The sequence below is a fragment of the Ornithorhynchus anatinus genome, chromosome 4, assembly GCF_004115215.2.
Source record: "Ornithorhynchus anatinus isolate Pmale09 chromosome 4, mOrnAna1.pri.v4, whole genome shotgun sequence".
NCBI lineage: Eukaryota > Metazoa > Chordata > Mammalia > Monotremata > Ornithorhynchidae > Ornithorhynchus > Ornithorhynchus anatinus.
The window spans coordinates 45,338-70,711 of record NC_041731.1 but is presented as its reverse complement, the minus strand read 5'-3'; the positions used below and the strand labels follow the sequence as shown (position 1 = coordinate 70,711).

Below are 25,374 nucleotides of genomic sequence, written 5' to 3'. Positions count from 1 at the left end.
ACTGAGGCACAGAGAAGTTAAGTGAATTGCCCACAGTCACACAGCTGACAAGTGGCAGAGCTGGGATTCAAACTCATGACCTCTGACTCCAAAGCCTGTGCTCTTTCCACTGAGCCACAGAGTTGGCAGACACAATCCCTGCCTACAACAAGCATACAGGCTGGAGGGGGACATAAACATAAATAATTTATAATATGTAATTTAAAGGTTTGTACATAAGTGCTTTGGGGTTGAGGGTGGGAGGGATATCAAATGCCCAAAGGTTTCAGATACAAAGGTTTCAGATAGATGACTCAGAAGGGAGTGAGGGAGCCGGGGAAAAGAGGGCTTAATCGGGGAAAGCCTCTTGGAGGATTTGTGATGCTTTGAAGGTGGGGAGAATGTTGATCTGGTGAATATAGAGGGGGAGGGAGTCCCAGGCCAGAGGGAGAATGTAGGAGTGGGATCGGCAGTGAGCTATAGGGAGAGTTGAGGAGGGTGGAGGAGGCGGGGATTGGAGAAGAGCAGGGGAGATTTCAGGGAGATCATGCCTGATGGCATCGAGCACCTCACCAAGCTGCAGTGTGGGACAGAGACTGTGTCTGATCTGACTGTATTATATCTATCCCGGTGCTTAGCACAGTGCATGGCAAATAGTGAGTGATTAACCAGTACCACAGTTATAATAATGATGATGGGTTGAGGCTGGGAATGAGCCATGTAAGAAAAGGGAGGTGAAGCAGAGAGGAAGATAGCAGGACACTAAAGCCTGACTGACCAAGGAAACTCTCTTTAATAGATAAGCCACTGGTGAAGAATGCTGGCGGACAAGTGGAAACCCAGGTCTGGTGGCTCAGCGGAGTCTGGCTACCTCCTGCAGGAACACGAAGTGTCTGCTGGCAAACTCCCTGATGGCTGGGTCAGAGTCCTGCTGTAGATCTTCAAAGGCTCCAAGAGAGGAATGCAAGGTCTCAGCTTCAGGGAAAATGGTGGAAGGGACAGGCAGGGAGGAGGCAGGGAGGGGTTAGGGTGGGGCAGAGCAGCCAGAGGAGGAGCAAGAGGAAGAGAAGGAATGGGAAGAGTCGGGGCACTGGGAGGGAGAAGGAGCATGATGGAAAGGGCCCTGAAAGGGAGAGATGACCAGGCTCCTGTCTTCAGTGCTTTGACTTCACAGGCAACAGTCTTTATGACAGAGAGACAGGTAGAGACAGGGACATATAGAGAAGGTGAGAGACAAACTGAATGACAAAAAAAGACAAAGAGTAAGACAGAGAATATGAGTGAAGGCAAGACAGGCAAAGAGTGAGAGACAGATGGGCAGAAAACGAAGGAGATGTGGGCAGAGAGAAAAAGGTAGGCAGAATGGATAGTCAGAGAGATGGGAAGAGAAAGGAACAGGTAGAAACAGAGAGAGTCAAAAGAGAGAATGAGTCAGAGGCAAACAGTGACAGGCAGAGAGAGGGACAGTGACAAGCTGAGCTCTCTCTTTCTCTCTCTTTCTCTCTCCCCCCTCCTTGAGATCTGTTGAATCATGTTGGGGGCTGAGGAGGAAGCAGAAAGGTTCTCCAGAAAGGGGCTGGCTCCTGGTAGGTTTGGGTCTCTGACCAACTCAACCCAGCCCAAGGTGCAAGGCTCCCTGGGACCCCTCCCATACATCTCCCCGGGGAGAGCAGGCCTTGGCCGAGACTTACTGCAGAACAGGAGGCACATATCAGCTTCACTGGTGGCCCGGGTCACGGCGTCAGGGTGGTAACAGAGAATGTAACCTGCATAGGCAGAGGGACAATAATAATAATTATGGTATTCATTAAATGCTTACTATGTGCTAAGCGCTGGGCTAGATACAAGGTAATCAGGTTGTCCCACATAGGGCTCACAGACTTAATCCCCTTTTTACAAATGAAGTAACTGAGGCACAGAGAAGTTAAGTGATTTGCCCAAAGTCACACAGCTGACAAGTGGCAGGGTCGGGATTCAAACCCATGACCTCTGACTCCCAAGCCCGTGCTCTTTCCACTGAGCCATGCTGCTTCTCAATATGCCAGGGACAACGTGCCGGGGACTTCTCCAACCCACCTTTCATTCAATAGTATTTATTGAGCGCTTACTATGTGCAGAGCACTGTACTAAGCGCTTGGGATGAACAAGTCGGCAACAGATAGAGACAGTCCCTGCCGTTTGACGGGCTTACAGTCTAATCGGGGGAGACGGACAGACAAGAACAATGGCACTAAACAGCGTCAAGGGGAAGAACATCTCGTAAAAACAATGGCACCTCCTCCTCCTCCCCTGCTTCTTCCTCCTCCTCACCCCCTCCTCCCCACTCCTTCTTTTCATTTTTTAAAAATGGTATACGTTAAGCACTTTCTATGTTCCAGGCAGTGTACAACGCACTGGGGTAGATACAAGCTCATCAGGTTGGAAACAGTCCCTGTCCCACATGGGGTTCACAGTCTTAATCCCCATTTTTCAGAAGATGTAACTGAGGCGCAGAGAAGTGAAGTGACTTGCCCAAGGTCCCACACAGAGAAGACAATTGGCAGAGCTGGGACTAGATCCCGGGTCTTTTTGACTCCCAGGCCTGTGCTCTATCTACTAGACCCCACAGCTTCTCTAAGAAGGAGGAGGAGGGCCCACTTCTCCTCCTCTCCTCCTCTGTCCCTCCTCCTCTCCGTTCCCTCCTCCCTGCCTTGCCTTTTCCAACCCGCAAAAGGTCAGGACTGCGCTCTCTTCCCTGATGATCTCATCTGTCTCATCCACCGACCCCCTGCCCTCATTCTCACTTTGGCCTGGAACTTCCACCCACTGCATAGCTGACAGACCTCCACCCGCCCCACCATCAAGACAGACTTCCACTTTCCCCACCTTGAAAGCTCTACTAAAATCATATCTCTTCCAAAAGCCCTTTCCTGGCTAAACCTCCATTTCTCTTCTTCACTTTTGCACCGGATCTGTACCCCATAAGCACTTGATATCCCACTCCCAACCCCACAGCACTTATGCGTGTATCTTTATACTCTGCCATTTCCCCTACCTGTAATTCATTTGGAATTCATTGTGGAATGGGATCAGGTCTACCAATTCTATTGCACTGTACCCTCTCAAGCATCTCAAGTACAGTGCTCTGCACTGAGGGAGCACTCGATAAGTAGGATTGATTGACTGATTGATTGGTGTCTTACTGGATTTACCCAATAAGACTCCAGTCCCATCAGTCACACAGAAAGCACTTCTTGTTACTTTCCTAAATCTCTGTGAACATCTTTTCTATATTTAATTAGGTATGGCAATTATCAAATGAATAGCACAGGACTGAACACAATTATCTGTCAATCAGTGGTATTAATTAAGTGCTTACTGCGGGCAGAGTGCTAAACTAAAAGCTGGGGTGAGTACATTAGAATTTGCATAACTTCTGTCCATCAGGAGGCAGATATTAAAATACATTTCAGACTGGGGAAGCCACAGAGTATAAAAATCTGTACATATGTCCTGTGGGGGTGGAGTGAGTATCAGAATGCTTAAAGGGGTAAAACCAAGTACGTAGGTGACACAGAAAAGAGGGAGAAGAGGGTGGGGAGAAGAAAAGTTAATCAAGGAAGGTTTCCATCAATCAATCAATCATTCATTCAATCAATGGCATTTGTTTAGCACTTTATGCAGAGCACAGTACTATGCTCCTGGGAGAGTACAATACAACAGAGTTGGTAGATGCACTCCTTGCCCACCAGAGACTTGGAGTTTAGAGGGGAAGACAGGCATAAAAATAAATTATGCATGTGCATATGAATGCTGTGGAGCTGAAGGAGGGGTAAATGTCACATACTTAAACGGTACAGATCTAAGTGTGTAGGCAATGAGGTGGAGGGAGTATGGGAGATGTAGGCTTAGTTGGGGAAGAACTTTGAGAAGAGATGCGATTTTAATAAGGCTTTGAAGGTGGGGAGAGTGGTGTTCTATTATATACGAAGGGGGAGGGTGTTCCAAGCCAGAGGAAGGAGGTGGGCAAGGGGTTGGTGGAGAGATAGATGAGATGGAGGTTCAGTTGGCAGGTTGGCCTTGGAGGAGCAAAGGGCTGCATCAGAGTAGGAGAGAAGTGAGGTAAAGTAGGAGGGGACAAGCTGATTGAGTGACTTAAAACCAGTGTTAAAGAGTTTCCATTTAATGCAGAAGTGGACAGGCAACCACTAGAAGTTTACGAGTGGGGAAGTGTGAGCTGAACATTTAAAAAAAAATGATTCGGGAGTGGGGAGAGACAGGAGGCAGTGAGGTCAACAAGGAGGCTGATGCAGTAGTCAAGGTGGGATAGGATCAGTATTTAGATCAGCATTCGAGCAATTTGGGTGAAGTGGAGAGGGTGGATTGTAGTGATGTGAAGGTACAGCCGACAGGATTTGGTGACAAAATGAATTTTTTTAGTTGAATGAAAGAGATGAGTTGAAGATAATGTCAAGATAAAGAGTTTGTGAGGCTGGGTGGGCAGTGGTGTTGTCTACAGTGATGGGAAAGACAGGGAGGAAAGGATTTGCTTGGGAAGATGAGGAGTTCTGTTTTGGACATGTTAAGTTTGAGGTGCCAGAACAACATCCAAAGTAGGGACGTCCTGAAGGCAGGAGGAAATGTGAGACTACAGAGAAAGAGGGAAAAGCAGCCTGGCCTAGTGGATAGAGCACGGGCCTGGGAGTCAGAAGGACCTGGCTCTGCCACTTGTGTGTTGTGTGACCTTGGGGAAGTCACTTTACTCTCTGTGCCTCAGTTACTTCATCTGTAATCATGGGGATTGAGACTGAGCCTCTTGTGGGATAGGGACTCTGTCCAACCTGAGTACCTTGTATCTACCCAGAGATTAGAATAGCGCCTGGCACATAGTAAGTGCTTAACAAATACCATTGGAAAAAAAAAGACAGATAGAGAGGTCAGGGCTGGAGATGCAGATTTGGGATCATTCATGTAAAGATGGTAGGTGAAGCCTTGGGAGCAAATGAGTTCTCTAAGTGAATGGCTCTAGATAAAGAATAGAAAGGGACCCAGAACTGAACCTTGAGGGATTCCCAGTGTCAGAGGGTAGGAGGCAGAGGGAGCTATGAAAGAGACTGAGAAGGAACAGCCAGAGAGACAGAAGGAGAATCAGGACAGGACAGTGTCAGTGAAGCCAAGGTTGGATTATGTTTCCAGAAGAAAGGGGTGGTCCCCAGTGTCAAACATAGCTGAGAGGTCAAGGAGGATTAGGATGGAGTAGAGACCTTTGGATTTGGCAAGAAGGAGATCATTGGTGACCTTAGAGATGACAGTTTCTGTGGAGGGAAGGGGGCGAAAGCCAGACTGGAGAGGGTCAAGAAGAGAATTAGAGGAGGGACAATTTTATAGGACTTTGAAGTTGGGGAAAGTGGTCTGATGGATATGAAGGGAGAGGGAGTTTCAGGCAGGAGGAAGGACACGAGGAAGAGGTCAGAGATGAGAAAGACAAGATCGAGGCAGTAGGATGTGTTTGAGGATGGAAGTGGGTGGGCTGGGTTGTATTGGGAGAAAGCTGACTGAGTACTTAGCCAGTGGTGAGGAGTTTCTGCTCAACGTGGAGTTAACCCTGGAGGTTTTTGAGAGTGGGGCGATGTGCTGAGAATGATTTTTTAGAAAAATGATCTGGGCAGCAAAGTGAAGCATGGACTGGAGAAAGGACAGGCTAGAGGCAGGGAGGTCAGTGAGAAGGTCGATGCAGTAGTTGGAAGTAGCTCCCTGGGAGGGAGCTGAGCTGAGTCAGGGCGGCCCAGAGCCCTCATGGGGTGCCAGATAGGGAGAGACCCCACCTGCTCAGCATGTATTCAGATCGAATGACTTCAGCGGGGGAGAAGGGAAGGAAGGAGGAAAGCGAAGAAGGGAGGGAGGGAGGTGGCTCTGGAAGGCCAGGACTCACCGATGAATGTGGCTGCAGCCATTCTCAGGTGCTGGAGGGGGCTGTGGAGGTAGCCAAGGGCCTGGGAGAGGTGGATGTGAAATTCGTCCCTGCCGTTCGACATCTGGGCCAGAGAGGAGAGCTCAGTGGGAATGTCCTACTTCTCCCTCCGCGGGCCCACTCCCCTACACCCCCCAGGGACACCCAGCTTGTGGGAAGTCCAGGAGACCTTAGATACAATCATAAAGCCAAGTCTCTCAGCACAGGCATTGAGTCCAGTTCTTCTGCTGGCCAGGAGAAGCCTGGATCCCCTGAGGGGTGAGAGTGGAGGGGAGAAGGGGGACATTTTTGATCAAGAGTGGATTGTGGTCCAGGGGCTTTGCAGCCAAAGTTTGGTGTCCCAAGAGGTTGGTGTCTCAGTCCAGCCCTTTCGTGCACGCATGAGGCAAACGCCAGTCGCCCAAACGGTGATTGGCAGAGAAGCAGTGTGGCCTTGTGGAAAGTGAATGGGACTGGGAGTCAGAGGACCTGCGTTCTAACTCTGACTCTGCCACTTGTCTGCTGTGTGACCTTGGGCAAGTCACTTCACTTGAGTCCTGTGTGGGACAGGCATGCATGTGTGTTCACATATATATGTGTGTATGTGTGTGTGCCCATTTGAGTGTGCTTGTGTTGGGGTGGATGAGGCAGGAGAAGCAGTGTGGCTCAGTGGAAAGAGCCCAGGCTTGGGAGTCAGAGGTCGTGGGTCCTAATCCCAGCTCCACTGCTTGTCAGCTATGTGACCTTAGGCAAGTTACTTCACTTCTCTGGGCCTCAGTTACCTCAACTGTAAAATGGGCATTAAGACTGTGAGCCCCACGTGGGACAACCTGATCATCTTGTATCTTTCCCAGCACTTAGAACAGTGCTTGGCACATAGTAAGCGCTTCACAAATGCCATCATCATCATCTTCATCATCATCCCCTCTGTCCAGGTGTTTGGAGATGCTGCTGCTGCTAGACTGTAAGCTTCTTGAGGGCAGGAGCACCTCTACTAACTTATTGTATTGCACTCTCCAAAACTCTTAGTACAGTGCTCTGCACATAGTAAGCGCTCAATAAATATCACAAATTGATTGATTACTCCTCCTGCTGTTGGTGGTCTGTATAAGGGAGGGTGTTAGGGAAGATGGGGATTTTGGGGGGCCTGCCTCCCCTCTATGCCAGGAAGATACTTTGCTAGCACATCTTTGTGGGCTATGGGGGCTCAGACCTGCTGAAGGCCCCCACTGTGGTTGAGATTGCAGTAGTGATCACTCAGGATCCTCCTGGGACCAGCTGAATGAGAGATAACTGGGTAGGGGGCATGCCAGAAAGAAACCACTTGCTCTGGAGCAATAGAGGAACCCCCAAAGGCCCCTGAGTCTCTTCTTCAGTGCACGTTCTGGCTCAGTGGGTCAGAGACCCACTTCATGGGTCACCAGCCAACCCCACCCCCCGACCCTCGTATTACATGGATCTCCCACACTGTTCTTCAAAGCCTTCAGGGAGGGAGGGGTCTCCTTCCTCAGATCACAACCCCACCATTCAGCCCACTGTGTGCCCCCACAAGTCTTCCCCATGGCTCAGCTGAGGAGCGTCCCAAGCCCCAGCCCTAGGGGAACTCTCACAGATCACATCCCTGCTGCTCAGCCCACAAGTGCACCGTCATAGGTCTGTCCCATAGCTTAGTTGAGGGGTGTCCCTTGGCCCAGCCCAAGGGGCACCTCCGCAGGTCACGTCTCCGTGGCTCAGCCCGGGGGGCATCCTCTCACCAGGCAAGTCCAGATGAAGTGGCGGGCACTCAGGCCCTGCTCCCAGGCCAACGTGCAGAACAGCGTGTGGCAGAGCCGAAACTTGAGGAAGACAGCACAGCGAAAGAAGGCAAATTTGGATTTCTGCAAGGCAAGGTGAGACTGGGAATTTCTCTACCCCAAGGGAGGGGGGTGCCGGGCACTAGGCCGGCTAAACTGGCTTATGTCTGGCGACCTGGTCCTGAAAGGAAATTGGGTTTGGGTCTAAAAGAAATTGGGCTGTAGGTGAGGATGAGTTTTAGAGAAAAAGTGAAAAATATAACAGGAGACTGTAAGCTCCTTTTATCTTGCACTTCCCCAAGCACTCAGGAAGTGGTCAATAAATTCCACTGATCAATTGATTACTCAACCCCTCGTGGGTATTGATGCCCAGGACCACCAGATGCACTGTCACTGGGACTCTGGCAAATGGGATAGAAGTGGGTTGGGCTGGTGATAATTTTGTGGACTGGAACTTTGAAACCTATCTGCGAGGTTGTGCTATGTGTTGGGAACCTTCTGAATCTTCTGCCTGTCAGCTCCTCAAAGGCAGGGGCCTGGCTTTTTCCTTCCCACCGAGGGCAGGGCTCTGCACAGCGTTGGTAAACTGGTCACAGGGACCCTGCTCTGTCTCCCTCGGAACTTCTGGCGACCCAGGTCCCCTAGTTTCACAGGTCCCCTCTGATCCCGGCCGCCCCCTCCACCCAGAGCGGGGGGTTAGTCTCAGAGTTGTACGCACGGTCACCACCGCGGGACTGTCGTCTTTCAGATGCAGGAGGAGCGAGACCAGACTCCGACACACCTGGGTCTTGAGGGTGGACCGGTCCTTCCCCTCCATCACGGTCACCAGGTCTCCAAACAGGGAGATAGCTGCAGCCCGGACCTGGTCTCTCTCCTGGAAAGGATGTGCTCAGCCAGAGGAGTCTCCTTGGGGTGGGTCAATGCAGGAGGGAGGGGGAGATGGGGGAAAAGGCCAACCCAGGGGAATCTCCCTGGGATTGGGTCAGTGTGGAAAGGAGGCTGAGTAGGGGGAGGAGGAGAAGGCCATCCCAGAGGGGTCTCAGTGGGGCAGGTTAGTGTGTGCAGTGGTAGGGAGAGACCCACCCAATACCCTGGAAACTCAGAGTTGGGGTGGCTTCAGAGAGGTCCTTCTGGCTGCATCAGATCCTGATCTGCACCCCTCACCCCCAGCCCCATAAAATCATTTGACAACATCAGCTGATTTAATCTCTGGCAAATAATGAAAATGTTTGTCAACCTTGAAAAGTCTTTCAAGATCTTGAAATGATTCCCCCATTATAGGACCAGCCAGGGCTCAATTGGAGGGCTTTGTCCAACCTTCTTCCTTTTTTTTTTAAATGGAATCTGTTAAATGCTTACTTTCTACCGGGCACTGTACAAAGCACTGGAATAGATGCCAGTTAATCAGCTAGGACACAGTCCAGGTCCCACATGGGGCTCAAAGATGGGGTAACTGAGGTCTGGAGAAGTGAAGTGACTTGCCAAAGAAGTTGTGACCGCAGAGCAGGGAAGGAACTGAGATTAGAACTTGAGTCCTCTGACTCTCAGGCCCCTGCTCTTTCCACCAAGCCACACTGGTTCCTAATTCTTCCATCACCATTGAAGAGAAGCAGGCCCAGGCCGGGAAACATCTCATATCTCCTGCACAGCCTTGCTCAACCGTGCCCAATTGCACCAGAACCGTCCAACTCAACTTTTACAGATTGATTTCCTTGTGACTCCCTTGGTTTCCATCATTTGAGTCTGGGTTCTGATTCTTTTACCTCTTGTGTGACTGCATTTTGTATGGCATGAGTATCCCCCACTAGCTGGCCCTCTCCTCACAGGCAAAACCCCATCATTCCCCTTCTAGTTCCTGTTCTCCAGAACCTGGTCAGTGCTCTACTAAGGCTCATTGCTCCTTCTGTAGACATGTGAACAACACACACCCACACACACACGCAAATGTGCATGTGGTCACATACATTCATGTGCATGTGCACATACAGTTATGCACATGTCTGCATAAGTCATACATATTCAGAGGGACAGACATCTGGGGAACTACAACAACACAAATGCACACACACCTGCCACACACACATCTGTCCACAAATCATCCACACGAGAGTCCCCTTGGTAACACTCCTCCTCACTCCTGCAAGAGCCCAGGCCTGCAAGTCAAAGGACCTGGGTTCTAACCCTGGCTCTGGTACCTGCTTGCTCTGTGACCTTGAAACCAGTAACTTAACTTCTCCGGGCCTCACTTTCCTCATCCTTACAATGGGGATTCAACACAACCGACTGGGGTAGAGACTGTTTGACCCGATTATCTTGTATCTACTCCAGTGCTTAATACAGTGCTTGACTCATAGTAAGTGCTTAACAAAGACGGCAATTACTAATTATTATTATTATTACGCACTCACGCACACATGCACTCACATCATCGAAGAATGGGCGTAGTGTGAGCGCGATGTCCAAGCTCTGGGGGCCCGCACCCTGCTGGGCCAAGCGGTACAACACATTGGACATGGTGTCCATCACTCCAGTGACCACCTGCTCCTTGTCTTGGTAGAGCCCATTGAGGAATCCTCCCAGCTGGGCCTGGAGTAGTGCCCCCTGCAGAGCAGGAAAGGGGGAAAAAAAAAGCAGGAGACTGTCTCTGGTCAACCTCCCGTCCCCCCCACCCAGCCCCCTCCTCCCCTGCCACTCCTCCTCTTCCAATTTTAGGTCAGTGGTCCCCCCTCTCTCCCCATGCCCCAATTTCTGCCCTGGGCCCCATCAGCTCTTGCTGGTACAGGGGTCAGTGCCGCAGCCAGAGGCAGGCCCCAGGGCTCTCATTTCCCCATTCCAGAGGGTCAAGAGAGGAATCTCGGGCTCCGCTCTTCACTCGCACCTTCCCAGGGTGGAACAGGACATTCCCGAGGCCCTGCAGGCTGATGACCCGGACGGTGGGGCTGGGGTCTGCCAGCGCCTTGTGAAGGAGGGACAGGATGGTGCGTTTGGGCAGGTCCTGAAGTATCGTGGGGCTGTGGAGGAACTGTGAGAGGGAAAAGTTTGAGTTCCCATTGGAGGGAGCTCAGTTCTCTTCTCAAGCCAGAGTTGTCTCTGACAGGGCACCTCCTTTAGGGAACTTTTCTGGGATTATACCATGTCCTAATTCCTTCCCCACTAGCAGTAGGCTGCCCCCTTTTGTGGCCTCGTGTCTCTGGCCGGGGACGGGGAAGGAAGTGTCTACACATCTCAGACATCCTAGTCATCCAACCCTCTGCACCAGCGCTGGCTTTGGGCCTCTTTGGTGTGTTCGGCCCTGACCCTTCATCTGCTCACCCTCCATCCACTGTTACTTCCTTGATGGGTTGGGTTACTTCTTCCGGTTTCAGGCTTTCCTCGCACTTCTGTCGGTGGTCTTACTGGCCCAAGTCTACTCTTCCAGCAGTCTACTCTCTGCTTTTGCCCAGAATGAAGTCAGCTCTAGGTTCTGGCTCCAGCAGGATCTCTCGAGAGGGAATCTCCATGACCTTTCCCAAGCTTTGATAGCTGGGGTCAGACTGGGGGCCCTCATAGATTGCCAGCCCATAGAGGGACAGGGTCTCTGTCAGATTCCCACTTGTATACTCTTTCCCAACACTTCATACCGTGATCTGATTCATAAATACAATGACTACTACTACTAACTGAAGTCTTCCCTTCTGGTAGTCTCTAAATACTGCTTCTGCTCCCACCGTCCTCCTCCCAGGGGTCCCCTCATGCTCAAGAAACCATGAAGAAGGAAGATGTCCCACCTCTGTGAAGATCAGAATGGCCACTTTCCGCTCTCTCTCATGCTTGCTCTCCAGGCCGGGGACTGTGAGCTTTAACACTGCCCGGAGCTGAGGACACCTGTTCTGAACCATGGCCCTGCCGTCGGAAGCACAGATCTTGGGCAAGTCCCCGCCCCATGCGCGTCACTGAGCACCCCCCACTCCCCGCCCCATTTTCACAAAGACTCTAATTGTGCACGATAAAATGAAGCAGCTGAGTCAGAGTGAACTCTGGAGAGTGTGGGCAGATTGTGCTTCCAGGGGGTCCTTCCAGATGGGCAGGCCTCATAGGGAAGTGAGTGGGTGTGGGCAGGCCAGGGGGACAGTCAGGGGCTTTAGGGAGGGTGTCAGTCAGAGGGACTTTGTGGATGGGAAGGTTGAGGGGCGAAGAGGCCGGAGGGAGGATCGGGGATAGGAGGGGCCGCTGGGAAGATCAGGGGTAGATGGGGCCAGTGAAAGGTTAGGGGTCAGGAGGTGTAGCTGTGGGTCAGGGGACAGGAGCGGATGGGTCAGCAGAAAGGGCCGGGGCAACCGGGGGAGAGTCTCGGGATGAGGACCTCAGGGCCGGGTGAGCAGATTGACTCACCCCACTACCGTTCAGCACCAGGAGGTAAGATATGGACCCAGGTGATCCAAACTCTGGATAATGGAGTAAAGACTACCTCCGGGTAGGTTCATCCAGAGGGCTCAAGACAGGCAGACAGAGGGGACAGGAGTGGGAATGGGCTGACTGAGGCAAGGGCAGGAAGTCAGGTGGGAGAGGAGGGAGAAGGAGCAAGTGGTAGGGGAGAGTTTTGTCTTGGATTGTTGATGTTGAATATCTGCAATCCTGAGTACACACAGGGGAGAGTTTCAAGTGAAAGAGGGGGAGAGGGAGCAGGAAGGGTCTCCCCTCCCCGCGCAGACTAGGGCAGGTGGATGGAAGGTGTGGATCTGGGGGGAGGGGCCGAGGCGGGAGTGGAGGGGGGAGGGAGGAAAGGACACAGATTGGAAGAGGTAGAGGAAAGGGGAGGCAGGAAGGAGGGCAGAGGGGACTTCCAGAGGGCAGAGGGGTGTGGAGCTGGGAGCAGTACCTGGCGAGGAGGGTGAGGCCCTTCTGGTAGGTGTTTAAGCTGGTGAACAGATCCCAGCCTCCCTGAAGTTCCACATGTGCCAGATCTTTCCAATGGCCTGAGGTGGAGAGGAGGGTCTTGACAGCTTCCAGGGCCGTGCTGGATCCAGGGGAAGAAAAATTGGTCTCGGATCCCAGAATTCCAGAGTCTTCTGGTTGGGGAGACCCAGAGAGTTCACCCTGTCCATGCCTTGGCCTCCAGTGCAGCAAGGAAAGGAGACGGTGTGGCCTCTCTCATCACCAGTCTTGCCAGGCAGGAATTTTTTTCCAGGTGCCTAGGTTCCATCCCTCTCTGTGGTGATTTAAGCTGACTCCTTCAGTCTCACCCTCAGTGAAGAGGGAGGAATTAAACCCCCTGCTTTCTTTCCAGTTGCCCTCTGGTCCCAAAGCCTTAAACATCCTCATCCTACATCCTTCTCTGCTCCAGCTAAACCATCTCAGCCCTTGCAACCCTCCACGCCTTTGTCCACTCCCTCCAGGCGGACAAGCAAGAAGGAAAGGGCTAGCAGAAACAGGAGGAATTTCAGCAGGCCTTGAGGAGGATGGACCTCATCCCCTGGTCCCCAGTGGGGCTGGGCAGTCTCTGCCCTGGAAGGGTTTAAGGGAAAGTGTAGCTGGGGTACTGTTCACCTGCTTGCCAGAAGGGGTGGGACAAGCTGACCTTTTGAGAGTTACTTTCAGTCTTCTCCTCCCTCTCATTTCTTATGCTCTCTCAGAACTCTTCTTTGAGCTGTCTGTCTCCTGGCTTACTACCTTCTTCATATTGCCTCCCCACATCCACAATACCTCCCTACCACCACTCTGCCCCCACCCCCTCCACACTGCCTCCTCCTCCTGCAGACTGCTGTCTTCCTGGGCTTAGTAAATTGCTTTGCCCATCGAAGGCACCTGGCAGGTGCCACTGACTGACTGGTTGGTGTATGTCTCCTCTGGGCCTTGTGTCACTGGACTAAGCCTGTTGGGCAGGGGCTAGGTCTTTCCAATCCAGGATGGTTCAGCTGCTCAGAACTGGGACTAGGATGTTGGCCATGAAAGTCAGAGGGGGAGGGAGGGAAGGAGAAGGATGGCGAGGAGGAAGAGGAGAATGTCTGTGTTGTAGGTCATGAGCATTGGTCTTGGAGTCTCATGGTCAGGCCCAGACAAGGTGAAACACAGGTGGAGCTCCCTGGGGGAGTCGGGGAGGGGCCTCCAGACCCTCATCCCTGACCAGGCCAGGTCTTTTGGCATTGAATGCTGGGAGTTCCCAATGGCTGCAAGTCCAGGGGGACCATGAAGAAGAGCAGGGTGATAGGAGAAGGCAGGGGTGGTGGGATGCGGATGGGCCAGTGCTAACTCTTCAAACCTCCTGGTTTTTGGAAAGTCTTGGCAAGGTTGACCTTGTCCATCCCTGCCCACCCATCCTCCCCGCTGGGTGTCCATAAAGCTAGGATACCTCTGAGGGCCAGGCAGGGATGCCTGCCCCGGAGGGCCCAGCTCAAAGACGTAGTGCAGCTGGGTGACGAGGGCCAGGAAGAGCTCTGGGTAGGCCTCCTGCACAGCGGCCTTGAACTCGTGGGCAAACAGCACCTCGTGGAGGGTGCTCATTGCCTGTGGGAACAGCCAGAAGGGGACTTGTGAGAGAGAAACAGAGTGAGGCTCCAGATGGAACCAGGGCCCAAGAGGATTCTGGTGCCCAAATGCAGCATGGTGAAGGGTTGGCTCTGGGTACTGAGTTTTACTGGCAAGGATCTAGGGCTCAGAGTGGCTCAAAATCCAGGCAGGTAAACCAGGCAGTTAAACAAAAACCAAAACAAAGAACAGATCATCCTTGCGGTCTTCTTGTACCCTTCCTGCTTCCTTCCTTCTTCCTCTTCTGCTTCCTGAAAGTCATCCTTCTGCCTGCCTTCCCTTTTCAGATCATACAGTTTCTGAAAGCAGGGACCAAATTTTCATTTCTGGTGGGCCCTGCCCAGGCATTTAGTACAGTGCTCTGGGTTCAGTAAACATCTCTGATTGGTGGATTGAGTGAATCCTGGGTCTAGCTGGAGGAGCTTCCCCAAGCAGGGGCAGAGGGATGTGGGGAGTTGATACAGGAGGCCGAGGAGAAATGGGGAAATGAAACCAAGTTGGAAAACAAAAGCCACAGGAAAAGGTGAAAGAGGGGGCATTCTTCAGTCTGAAGTGACAGGGGAGGGGAGAACTAACTCCCTGAAGGGCTGGAAGACCAGCGGGAAAGGTTTGCTCCAAGGAGACAATGGTTTTGAGCTGTTCCCTACCTCTTCCAAGAGAAAAGAGGCTGACACTGCAACATGAAGGATTTAGGTTAGAGATCAGGAAGAACTTCCTGGAAGCAGCAGGGGCTGTTGGGCCCCGGCGTGGGTGGGTGGGGAGACTATGGATTCTCCTTTTCCGGGGGGTGGTGGGCACATGAGGGATTCTCCCGTCTGATAAGATGGTTGGCGGTGAGGTTCTGCCTGGAGGAAGAGGAACCCAGTGGCCCTCAAGCCTCTCTAGCCTGAGGGCTCCACGAATGGAGTGGGTTCGACACATTCTTTCTTAGCAGCGATGGGGTGTGCTGAGTGCAGAGTGCTGTACTGAGCATCTACTGAGGGCAGAGTTCGATACCGAATGATTACTGAGTGCAGAGGGCTATTCTGAGTACTGATCGAAGACAGAATGCTGTTCTGAGTGCCAATTGTGTGCAGAGTGTTTCTCTGAGCCTTACTGACTGCAGAGCACTGTACCAAACGTGTATTGGATCCAGAATGCTGCTCTGAGTGCCTACCGAATACAGAGCACTACACTGAGCCCCTACTGAGTGCAGGGAACTGCACGGAGTACCAATTGAAGGCAGAACACTGTACTGGGTGCCAGTTGAGTGTAGGGCGATGTACTGAGGTCTTGGGAGATGCAGCTAAAGCATGACCCATGCTCCCAGGATGGCAGCAAACTTAGATCCTTGCATGGAGACTCACAGCGAAAGACTTGAAATGAGTTTTCTCCTCGATGGCTCCTTTGCTTTCCTCCGGGAGTGGTCGTTCCTGCAGCTTGGCCAGAAGGACCTTCAGCACCTTTGGGCTGACGTGCTGCTCTGTGCCAACTGCCCGCCATAGGTCAAACGCTTGGCTGTTGGGGGCAGAGGAAGGATTTAGGTTAGATTGAGGGAGGCAGCCTGGAGCAATGGAAAGAATACAGGACTGGAAGTCACAAACTTGGGTTCTAGTCCCTGCTCTGCAACTTGCCTGCTGGGTGAACTTGGGCAAGCCGCTTAACTTCATCTGTAAAATAGGGATTCGATTCGTGTTCTCCCTGCCCTGTAGTCTGTGAGTCTCCTGTGGAACAGATGGTGAACCTGACCTTTTTCTCTTGAAACTACCTCAGTGCTAAGCAATATGCTTGACACCTAATAAGCACTTAATAAACACTATTATTAGTGGAGAAAATCACACTGAGTTCAGGCACTTTGAAGAGACTGGCCTATGTCCTGAATGAGACGTTTTCAGATGGTGCAATCAATTCTGGAGAAACAGAGAAGCTGGTTTGCCAATCTGCCCCCAACCCAGAAGCTCTTAGAAACTTTCCAGTGCAGTCGGTAACGAGCATCATCTAGGCCCTTGGCATTATGGGACTTGTAGTTCATCTAGCTGCCTCAGGTTGCTATTTGCACACATCTCTCCCCTTCTCCACATGCATGACTGCCCATCGGGAAAGATCAGGCATGGGAGCTAGGGATGGGGCCTCGAAGACCTTGGATGTCTGTGACCAAGTGAGGTTGTGGAATCTTTCAGAATGTTGCTATTGTTTACATTTAGGTGGGTTGGTGTTAAGTGTGGAGACAAGGGACAGACAAAATGACTGGTCAGAGCTCCATCATAATAACGATCATAATTTTGATACTTGTCAAGCACTTACTAGGGGCCAAGGACTACACTCAGCTGGGGGGCTGATACAGTGTAAGCAGATCCACAAGGGACTCTCAGCCTAAGAGGGAGAGAGCCTAGGTAGCTATCCCCATTTTACAGATGAGGTAACTGAGGTAACCCAGAGTGACTCAGTGACTTGCTCAGAGTGGCGGAACTGGGGCTAGAACCCAGAACTCCTAGACCTGTGCCCTCTGACTCTCAGACCTATAACTTTTCCACTATGCGACACTGCTTGAATCCTCTGATTTTATGATTCTTCCTCAGGACAGGGCCAGATGAGGCTAGGCAGGGCAGGCAGGGCAGAGACAGGGCTCAAGGCAGGTCACTGCAGGGCTTGGGGCAGGTCACCGCAGGGCTTGGGGCAGGTCACCGCAGGGCTTGGGGCAGGTCAGGACAGGGCAAGATCAGGGTGAGGCAGGGCAGGATGGGACAGGGCAGGAACTGGATGGAGTGGGCACAGGGGCAGGGCAGGAGAGAGCAGTTCTGGGCACAGGAAGGGAAGGTTTCAGCCACCCGAGGGGAGGAGCTTCACACCAGGCCACGGGTTGGGAAGATGCCTGGCTGGGGTTGGGGTAGCAAAATGGCGGCCCAGCTTTCTGTGACCACATTCAGGCTTCCACTGGAGTTGGAGATGCGATCAAAGGGTGAAGCTGGGGTCCAGTGGTTGAAGAGATGTAGAAAGCCTTCCTGGGAAATACATTTCCCAGAAGCACTTGGAAATGAAAGCCAATCCACTTGGGCAGAGCCCTTTCTATGCAGAAAGGACTCTCTGGCCCTTTTTGATTGTTCTCTCTTGTCCTTCTTTGCTTTGGAGCTTCCATGAGTGCCTTGTGGAAAATTTTTGTGCTTTTGGGAATCTTTTTAAGGAATTCTGTTTGCAAGGATGTAAGAGTCTGTGTTTGTTGCTGGTAGGTTATGTATCTAGGAGTGTGTTGTAATAGGGTTGTCTTTTGGAATCCCCTCTCTTTCATACAGCAAGGTCAATTTTTGCTTGGGGCTTCATTTTCAGCATTTCAGTGTTTTACTCGGCCTCTCTGAGTCTCAGTTTCTCCAGGTGGGTAAAGAATGGGCAGAGTAAGGACAGCAAGGTCACTCAAGTGAAGACTCTTTGGCAATCCCAGGGGCTCATGTTCTCTGTCGGATCGCCACCGTGGCCTCTCACCCCTCACCTGTCTGGCGGTAGCGAGAACTCCAGGAAGGCAGACACCAGCTCCCAGGTGTGATCCCTGGCCAGCAGGGTGAGGGCCTTCAGCACGCTAGTTTTGATGGCCACAGAATGGATGGAGGCCAGCTGCAGGTAGAGGGTCCTGCCGATGTCGGCCACCTGTGAGGGTACAAAGCCTGCCGGTTGAGTGTGGCCCCAAGACTCTGGAGCACCAGGAAGCCCAGGAGTTGGGGCTCTATCCTGCCCCGCCCACCCGCTCTGCGCCCCTCCAGCCTCGCAGAATAGGGCACTTCTCAAAATCAGGGCTACTTTCGACCCCAAGGAAGAAACGGGAACAGCAGAAGGAGGTTCTAAGTCGCAGAGCAGAAGATGGAGAAATGGTTGGGGGTGGAGCTGGAGGGTTTCACAGTCCACACCTAGAAGGTGGGAGCAGGGTTGCGAGCAAGTCGGCCCGAGGCTACGACCTACATCAACTCTTCCTCTGCAGCTTCCTGATGGGGAGGCTCTGTGGAAATAGGCCTCACCCAGTCCTAGATGGAGAAGTGGTTTGGAGCCCTGCCTTGATTCTAGTCCTGGGCCACCCCTCTGGGGCCGGGCCACAGAGGTGAAGGTTTCTGACTGAAGAACCACCACAGTGAAGTGGATAAGCACAGCAGTAATCCGAATAATTTTCTGCTGATGTGGGTGGTGAAGACTGTGGCTTCGACCAAGGCAACCTCTTGGCCCAGGCCAAGGTGCTGCAGCACAACAGTAGCACTATGCTGAGGTCATGTGGGAAGTCACGGGGTCCTGCACACAAAGACTTTTGTGCTCACCTCTTCCCCGGGCTGCGCTCCTGCCCGCCTTCTCGCTTATGGAGCACCTTGCCCCAGAGTAAACAGGATAGGCAGAGATGAAAGTGAGTGGCGCAGGGCAAAACCTCCAGCCCGGACATCAACTCCATGCAGTTTCTCGGCCCTGAAGTCTCAGATCCAGGCTCACCCCGTCTCTCTCAACCAGAGGAGACTCAGTCCACCGTCACATATGTTTGGAAGCATCTGGGGCTGAGAGGCCCCAGACCAGCATTCTAGTGAGGGCAGTCAGGGCGGGGCTCCTGCAAGGAGGCCCTCTCTGCTAAGCTTTGGCCCACAGAGGGTCAGAGAGCAAGAGGTCAGGGAGAGGTCTGCTTGGTCCAGAAGTTGTCCAGCTTGAGCTTGACGGGTCTCTCAGGGGTGAGGCCCAACCCAAGCCTGATTGTTGGATATTGGCCCATTTGCCCCCATCCCACCTCCTCTTGTACTGGAGAATGCAGAATTTGCTTTGGGAAGCTTGGGGGATTTGGGGAGAGGTCATGAGGCTTGGGGGGCTTCGAGGTCCCAGAGCAGGAAGAGGCGATGCCAAGACGTTTGCCAGGGGCTGGGACCTCTCCCTGTTTCTGGCCTGCTGGATGGGGAGAGCTGAGGGGTGACCATGGGAGGATTTGACCAGGCCCAGTCGACACCTGGGTTCTGGGTTGCCAGGGCTGGCGGCCACCAACCAAGGGTCCACTTTTAAGGCTGGAAACTCTGGACTCTGGACTTCCTCTTCCTGCTCCCCTTCCCCTACCTCTCTCCCGCTCCCCCCGGCCCCCAACTCACCTTTTCGAGCTTGGCCCCAAAATCCTCTAGAAGGGCAAGGAGCATGTCAGCAGCAGCCTCCACGCGGAAATGGACGGAGCCTCGCAAGCCATCTAACACTGTCCAGATGAGGTCCCGGAGCTGGACTAGGGAGAGATGGTCCCCAAAGGCCTGGGCCGGACAGGGGGAAGGTTACTCTGGGCCCTTGGTCTTTGGGAAGTAATTATGGAAAACTGCTTGCTCTCCTCTCCCCTCCTTTCCCCAAGGGACTTGGTTGGGCCAGTTAGCCTGTGGCAGGAAATAGTTTTTGAGGAGGGGTTCCAGAAGGTGGGAATTACCGACCACAGGAAATGAGAGATCAAAAAAGGCTTAAGGGACCTACACCCACCCACCAGTAGACTACACCCGCCCACCAGTAGACGGTCACTTCCTCAACATGGAAAGCAATGGGTCGAGTCGGTTCATGGTATTTGAAGTTAAGCTGTGGGTCGATGGTAGCTTCGGAAACTACAAGTGTTCAGGTAGTTGTTTAGTTTCTTCTGTGATCTGTTGCAAACTGCTACACAATCCACAGAAAAAGTAAATGCCCATAGAACTTTAAAGCAAGTGTCTTAAACCCATAACCTTCATCATGGTGGAGAGAGTGGTGGTCTGGCATATATGGAGAAGGAGGGAGAGTTGCAGGCCAGAGGGAGGATGAGGGCAAGGGGTCGGCGGCAAGGTAGATGAGATCGAGGCACAGTGAGCAAGCAAGCTGGCCCCAGAGGAGCGGCATGTGCCAGATGACCTCTAGAAGATCAGGGAGGTAAGGTAGGAGGGGGCAAGCTGATTGGGGGCTTTTCAGCCAATGGTAAGGGGTTTCTGTTTGATGCAGCGGTGGATGAGCTACCGCTGGAGGTTCGTGACTTCTGGGTGACTTCCTTAACAAGTCGGACAAGTGCGGGGTCTTTTCACACAGAATGTTTTCCGGTGTTTTTCAGGGTCTTGTCCTCCAAGGTGGAAGGCGAGAGATAGGGGCTGAGGCGATAAGAGTGGGATGGGAGGGGAGTGGTCCCGGAAGCTTGGGAAAGCAGAGCTGGGGGGGTCCTGTGAGGACATGGAGGTGATGGTGCCAAAAACAACTGGGCTAGCACTCAGCACTCCACAGCTAGCTAGGCAAATTTCCACCTTCCAAGCTGGAATTTCTTGGGTTTCTGATTTTAAATAAGTTCATGGATGAGGGGTTCATGAAGAGAAAGTTAGAGATGGAGAGGGAAGGTTCAGAGGTGCTATTATTATTACTATATTTGTTCATTGTTTACTATGTGTCAAACACCTTTCTAAGTGCTGGGGTAGATACAAGTTGATCAGGCTGGAAAGAGTCCCTGTCCTAAAATGGGGTTCATAGTTTAAATAAGAGGGAGAACAGGTATTGAATCTCTATTTTACAGTTTAGACCTTGGCCCAGAGAAGCTAAGTGACTTGACCAAAGTCACACAGCAGACAAGTGGGGGAGACAGAATTAGAACCCAGGCCCTCTGACTCCCACGTCCATGCTCTTTCCATTAGGCCACACTGCTTCCCTAGTGTGTTGGATGGTGGTCCATGTCAAATGGACCGTGAGACCAGGTGTCCAGGAAGGCAACCAACCCTCAGTCCTTCCAAGCATCCCAGTTCCACTGCCAGAGACAGAGTTCCGAACCATATGGTCCACGACATTGACTGTGGCAGGGGCAGAATTTTGAGCCAGATGGCCCATGGAGCTGACTGTGGCAGGGACAGAGTTGTGACCCAGATGGCCCAAGAGGCTGACTGGGGCAGAGGGAGAGGTTTTTTTTTTTTTTAAATGGTACTTGTTAAGTGCTTACTGTGTGCTAGGCACTGTGTAAAGTGCTGGGATAGATACAAGATAGGTTGAACATAGTCCATGTCCCACATGAGGCTCACAGTTTTCATCCCCATTTTAAAGTTAAGGCCCAGAAAAGTGAAGTGGCTTGCCCAAGGTCACACAGCAGACAAATGGCAGAATGGGGATTAGAACCCAGATCATTTGGACTCCCAGGACCGTGCTTTATCTATTAGGCCACACTGCTTCTGAGCAGAGTTCTGAACCAGCTAGATAGCCCTTGGTTAATAACACTGACCTTGACAATCTGGGAGCTGTGGTTGGTTAAAAAAGCCAGGTCTGGAGACTTTGACTGCTGTCTGAATCCCTTGAAGGTCTCCAGCTCTGGGCCCATGACATTGAGGTCCTCCTTCAGACCTGACCCAGAAAGACACTTGAATACCCTGGGAACTCCAGCTAGGAGGCAGGAGTCTTGGTCCTTCCTCGTTACATGGCTCGTTACATGCCCTTGAACCTCCCTGGGACCTAAGTTTCCCCACGGGTAAGAATGAAGAGAAAGGTCTTGGGCCTAGTCTCCCAGGGGCATGGTCTAGAATACAATGAGAAAAGGATGCCAGGCACAACCACTTCTTGTCCTTAATGAGGTCTGGTGTGTCCTGCAGGGTGACAAGGAGAGGAGAAAGGGGAGGGGCCCAGGCAGAAAGGGTGGGAGTGGGGACAGCTGAGGTGATGGCTGTTGTGGTGGGGGAAGTCGTAGCGGGGGCTGTCGTGGCGGGAGCAGTCACGGTGGCAGCCATTACGGTTTGGGCTGTTGTGGACAGGGCAGTTGTGGTGGGGGCCGTGGTGGTGAGGGCCGTTGTGCTGGCAGCCACTGTGGCACGGGCCACCGTGGCAGGGGCAGTTGTGTCGGTGCTCAGGTCCGGAGGTCACCTGGGGTGAGGTTCGTGCCCTGTTTGCAGAGAGCCCCGAGCCTGTAGCTCTTTCTCACCTTTGTGGCGTAGCAGCAGCAGCCACAGGTAGCCAATCCCTTCTAGGTCCAAATGGCGGGTGACCCTGTCGGGGTCCCGGCACAGCAAGCCCAGCATTCCCACCAAGTGCCCGATGCGCCTGAACTCCGAGGACGACTGAGATGGAGGGAGAGGATGAGGGGATGATTGATGGGGGAGGAGGGGAGAGCGAGGTAGGGATGGAGGATAATGCAGAGCCAGAGGGAGATGCATGGACAGAGAGAGAGAGAGAGAGGGAAGGAGAGAGACAGGACAAATCAGAAGACATGTAGTATCTTTCCAGAGAGTACCATTTGACAATTACTCTCCCACCTTCAAATCCTTAGTGAAGGCACATCTCCTTCAAGAGGCCTTCCCTGATTAAACCCTCATTTCCTTTTCTCTCCCTAGCTTCTGTGTGACCCTGATTTGCTCCCAACTCTAGCCCTGCAACACTTATGTACATATTCATAATTTATTTATTTAAATTGTCTGTCTCCCCCTCTAGACTGTAAGCTCACTGTAGACAGGGAATGTGTCTGTTATATCACTATATTGTTCTCTCCCAAGCTCTCGGCACAGTACTCTGCACACAGTAAGCCCTTAATAAATACGATTGATTGATCGATACAGTCCTCTGCAATACCCTAGATCGAAGGACTGATTTTAAATTTTTTGAATGATATTTTTTAAGCACTTACTATGTGCCAGGCACTGATTGGTTAAAAGGTCTAAGACAGAATATTCTCATTAGCCCAACATTGATAAGAGGAGGTAATAGAGTATAAAGATGATTATTATTATTATCTTCTTGTATTTGTTTAACTCTTCTTATGTGTCAAGTACTGCTCTAAACACTGAGGTAGATACAAATTAATCAGGTTGAACACAGCCCCTGACCCTCAGGGGGCTCACAGTCTGAATAGGAGGAAGAACAGACAATGAATCCCTGTTTTACAGATGAGGAAACCAAGGTACAGAGCAGTGCAGTGATTAGTCCAAGGTTACACAGCAGGCAACTGACAGAGCCTGGAGTAGAACTCAGGTCCTCTAACTCCCAGCCCCATGCTCTTTTCACTAGGCCACACTGCTCCTTCACACGTGCAGGAGTGCTAGGGGGACCGAGGTGTTATGAGCACTTCTGGGCTAAGGTGGCAATTAGGGGAAGGTGAGAAATGAATGGGGACGCCTCCTGCAGGAGGTGGGCATTCCACAGAGCTTTGAAGCTGAGGAGAGATCTTTGGGCTATAAAGGGAGGGCAGGGAGGGAAGGAGAGAAAGAGCGAGAGACAAGAAGGAGGAGGAGATCGCTACTCACATCAAAACAAAGGTTCTCATAAGTGAATCTGAGGAGTGAGACGCAGCTCTTCACGGCCCGCTGTCTCTCGAGGGCTCGCTCAGACGCCAGCCAGCTGTACATGTGCTGGGGAGACAAGGGTGAGAGTCCAGGTTCCAGAAAGCAGAAGGGGGCAGGGGTTGGGGGTGTCTCCCAGTGAAGGAGACAAAAATCCTGGGCTCGTTGATTCAGATGCCCTGAGAGTCATCCCTGAGGTCCTGGAATTTCTTACAGCTTATTGAGGTTTCTGCTTAAGACCCAGTTCCTCCCTGCCCTCAAGGAGCTGCCAGTCTCAATGGAGAAATGGATATGGGGAGTCTTCTCCTCTGCCTTTCCCTGAGCATTCAGTAGAGGGTCTGTCGGGCAGGTCTTTCCTCTCCCCGACAAGTCTCGGGGAGTTGGATGGGTCATGTTGAGATACTAGAGGGATGGAGAGGGGGAGAGTCAGGGGTGCTGAGTAGGCAATCAGCCGGGCAACCAGCACAAGGTCCCTCCAAATGTACTGGGGTCCCATTAGTGATAGAGTTCTGGATTAGTCAGGCTGGGAGGCTGATTCAGTAGTGGTGCTATTCATAATTATAATAATAACAATAATAATGATTGTGGTATTTGTTCAATGCCAAGCACTGTGCTAAGCGCTGGGGGAGATACATGACAATCACATCAAAAACAGTCCCTGTCCCACCTGGGGCTCAGCACACAGTCTAAGGAAGAGGGAGATCAGGCATTTCATCCCCGTTTTGCAGATGAGGAAAGAGAGGACCAGAAAAGTTAAGTGACTTGCCCAAGATCACACAACAAGCTAGTGGCAGAGTGGATTAGATCCCAGATCTCCTGACTTCCATTCCTGTGTGGTCTTTTGACTGGGCCCTGCTTCTTCTCCTGTTTTAAACAAAGCACTGACGTGTCTCAAGGGTGTTCCATGAAACTCAAGTCTTCTGCCCCCAGAACCCAGAGGACCCTAGGGCCCCATTTCCTGTCCCTCTCTTCCCTCCCCCTTCCTCATTCTTAGGAGGAGAGCGAGGTCACCAGGAATTCCCTGGTGACTCCTTGGGCCACCTCCCAAACTTACTCCAACGAGGCAGTGGAGTTCTTCAGGACATGGGTTCTCAGAAAGGAAGCTTTGAAGAATCTTGTCCAGGGCCTCCCTGGTCTCCTCGAACAGGGCCTAGGGTGGAAGAAAAATCTATGCTCGGGGCCCCCTTGGGCAAGGGAGGGGAGAGAAATGGGGATCTGAGAGGTTTCTCCCCTCCTCTCCTCTCACCTCTCCTCTCTTCTCCCCTCATCTTGTCTCCCTGCTGCCTCCAATGCATGGAGGAAGGGGTGTGTGGGAATTTGAAGATGCTCAGCAGGGGCCCAGAGCAGACCCTCACCAATGGAGGTCGCATGGGCTCAGGGCTAGGGCTGGACTCGGACTCGGACTCTACTGTCTTGCCTCATGTCCCATAGTGTGATCTGCCTGATGTGGAGCTTGCAGGGGTGCCAGATTCTCCCTTGGGGAAGGCTCTTGCTGGGGTGGGAATGAGCAACCGAGTGTGGACAAGAGAGGCCACTGGGCTCCGGATTGGCCTGAGGGAGGGACTCCCCCCTATTGGCCCTGAGTGCCATGTGGTTCCCTGACCTGGGACTTTCATTTCTCCACCAATCTAGGTCTTGCCCCAAAATAGGGCCTCTGGCCTGGCCTACTGCCATCGTCCTACTTTCTCTCTCCCCTTGTTGGTGATCAGGAGCTGGATGACTAAAATCCACAGAAAGTAAATCTAAACTCCACAGTTTTAGCCAGTGGCTTCAGTCTCTTCCCTCGCCGACTGATGCTGGGCCAAAGTGCCACGTGGGTCAATGTGTGGGTCATTGTGCCGGCGTGATATGGGCAGGGGGCGGGGAAGACAGATTGCAGGCTCAGGACAAGTCGGATAGATTCGTTTTGGCCACTCTAGGGTCTGGGGGCTCTTAGTTGAGAAGATCGGGG

At 52.2% G+C, this 25,374-nt stretch overlaps 1 protein-coding gene across 7 annotated transcripts in view; it reads right to left on the bottom strand.

Annotated features, from left to right (window-relative positions):
• Positions 1–749: 749 nt before the first annotated feature.
• LOC100085976 (maestro heat-like repeat family member 5) overlaps positions 750–25,374 on the bottom strand; it is a 40,648-nt gene continuing 16,023 nt past the window's right edge. For 3 of the 7 annotated variants that reach the window (XM_029064127.2, XM_029064132.2, XM_029064138.2), the window contains 17 exons: positions 24,478–24,573; positions 23,388–23,492; positions 22,073–22,208; positions 21,383–21,501; positions 19,281–19,430; positions 17,669–17,823; positions 15,552–15,702; positions 14,030–14,184; positions 12,560–12,697; positions 11,469–11,583; positions 10,580–10,723; positions 10,126–10,302; positions 8,420–8,575; positions 7,663–7,785; positions 5,891–5,993; positions 1,671–1,745; positions 750–954 (listed from right to left, as the gene is read on the bottom strand). In XM_029064127.2, coding sequence (XP_028919960.1) covers positions 833–954; positions 1,671–1,745; positions 5,891–5,993; positions 7,663–7,785; positions 8,420–8,575; positions 10,126–10,302; positions 10,580–10,723; positions 11,469–11,583; positions 12,560–12,697; positions 14,030–14,184; positions 15,552–15,702; positions 17,669–17,823; positions 19,281–19,430; positions 21,383–21,501; positions 22,073–22,208; positions 23,388–23,492; positions 24,478–24,573 — 2,220 coding nt within the window. In that variant the 3' untranslated portion in view covers positions 750–832. The remainder of the gene's footprint in view (positions 955–1,670; positions 1,746–5,890; positions 5,994–7,662; positions 7,786–8,419; positions 8,576–10,125; positions 10,303–10,579; positions 10,724–11,468; positions 11,584–12,559; positions 12,698–14,029; positions 14,185–15,551; positions 15,703–17,668; positions 17,824–19,280; positions 19,431–21,382; positions 21,502–22,072; positions 22,209–23,387; positions 23,493–24,477; positions 24,574–25,374) is intronic. The other 4 variants (XM_029064129.2, XM_029064131.2, XM_029064128.2 and 1 more) reach the window with 4 other exon arrangements.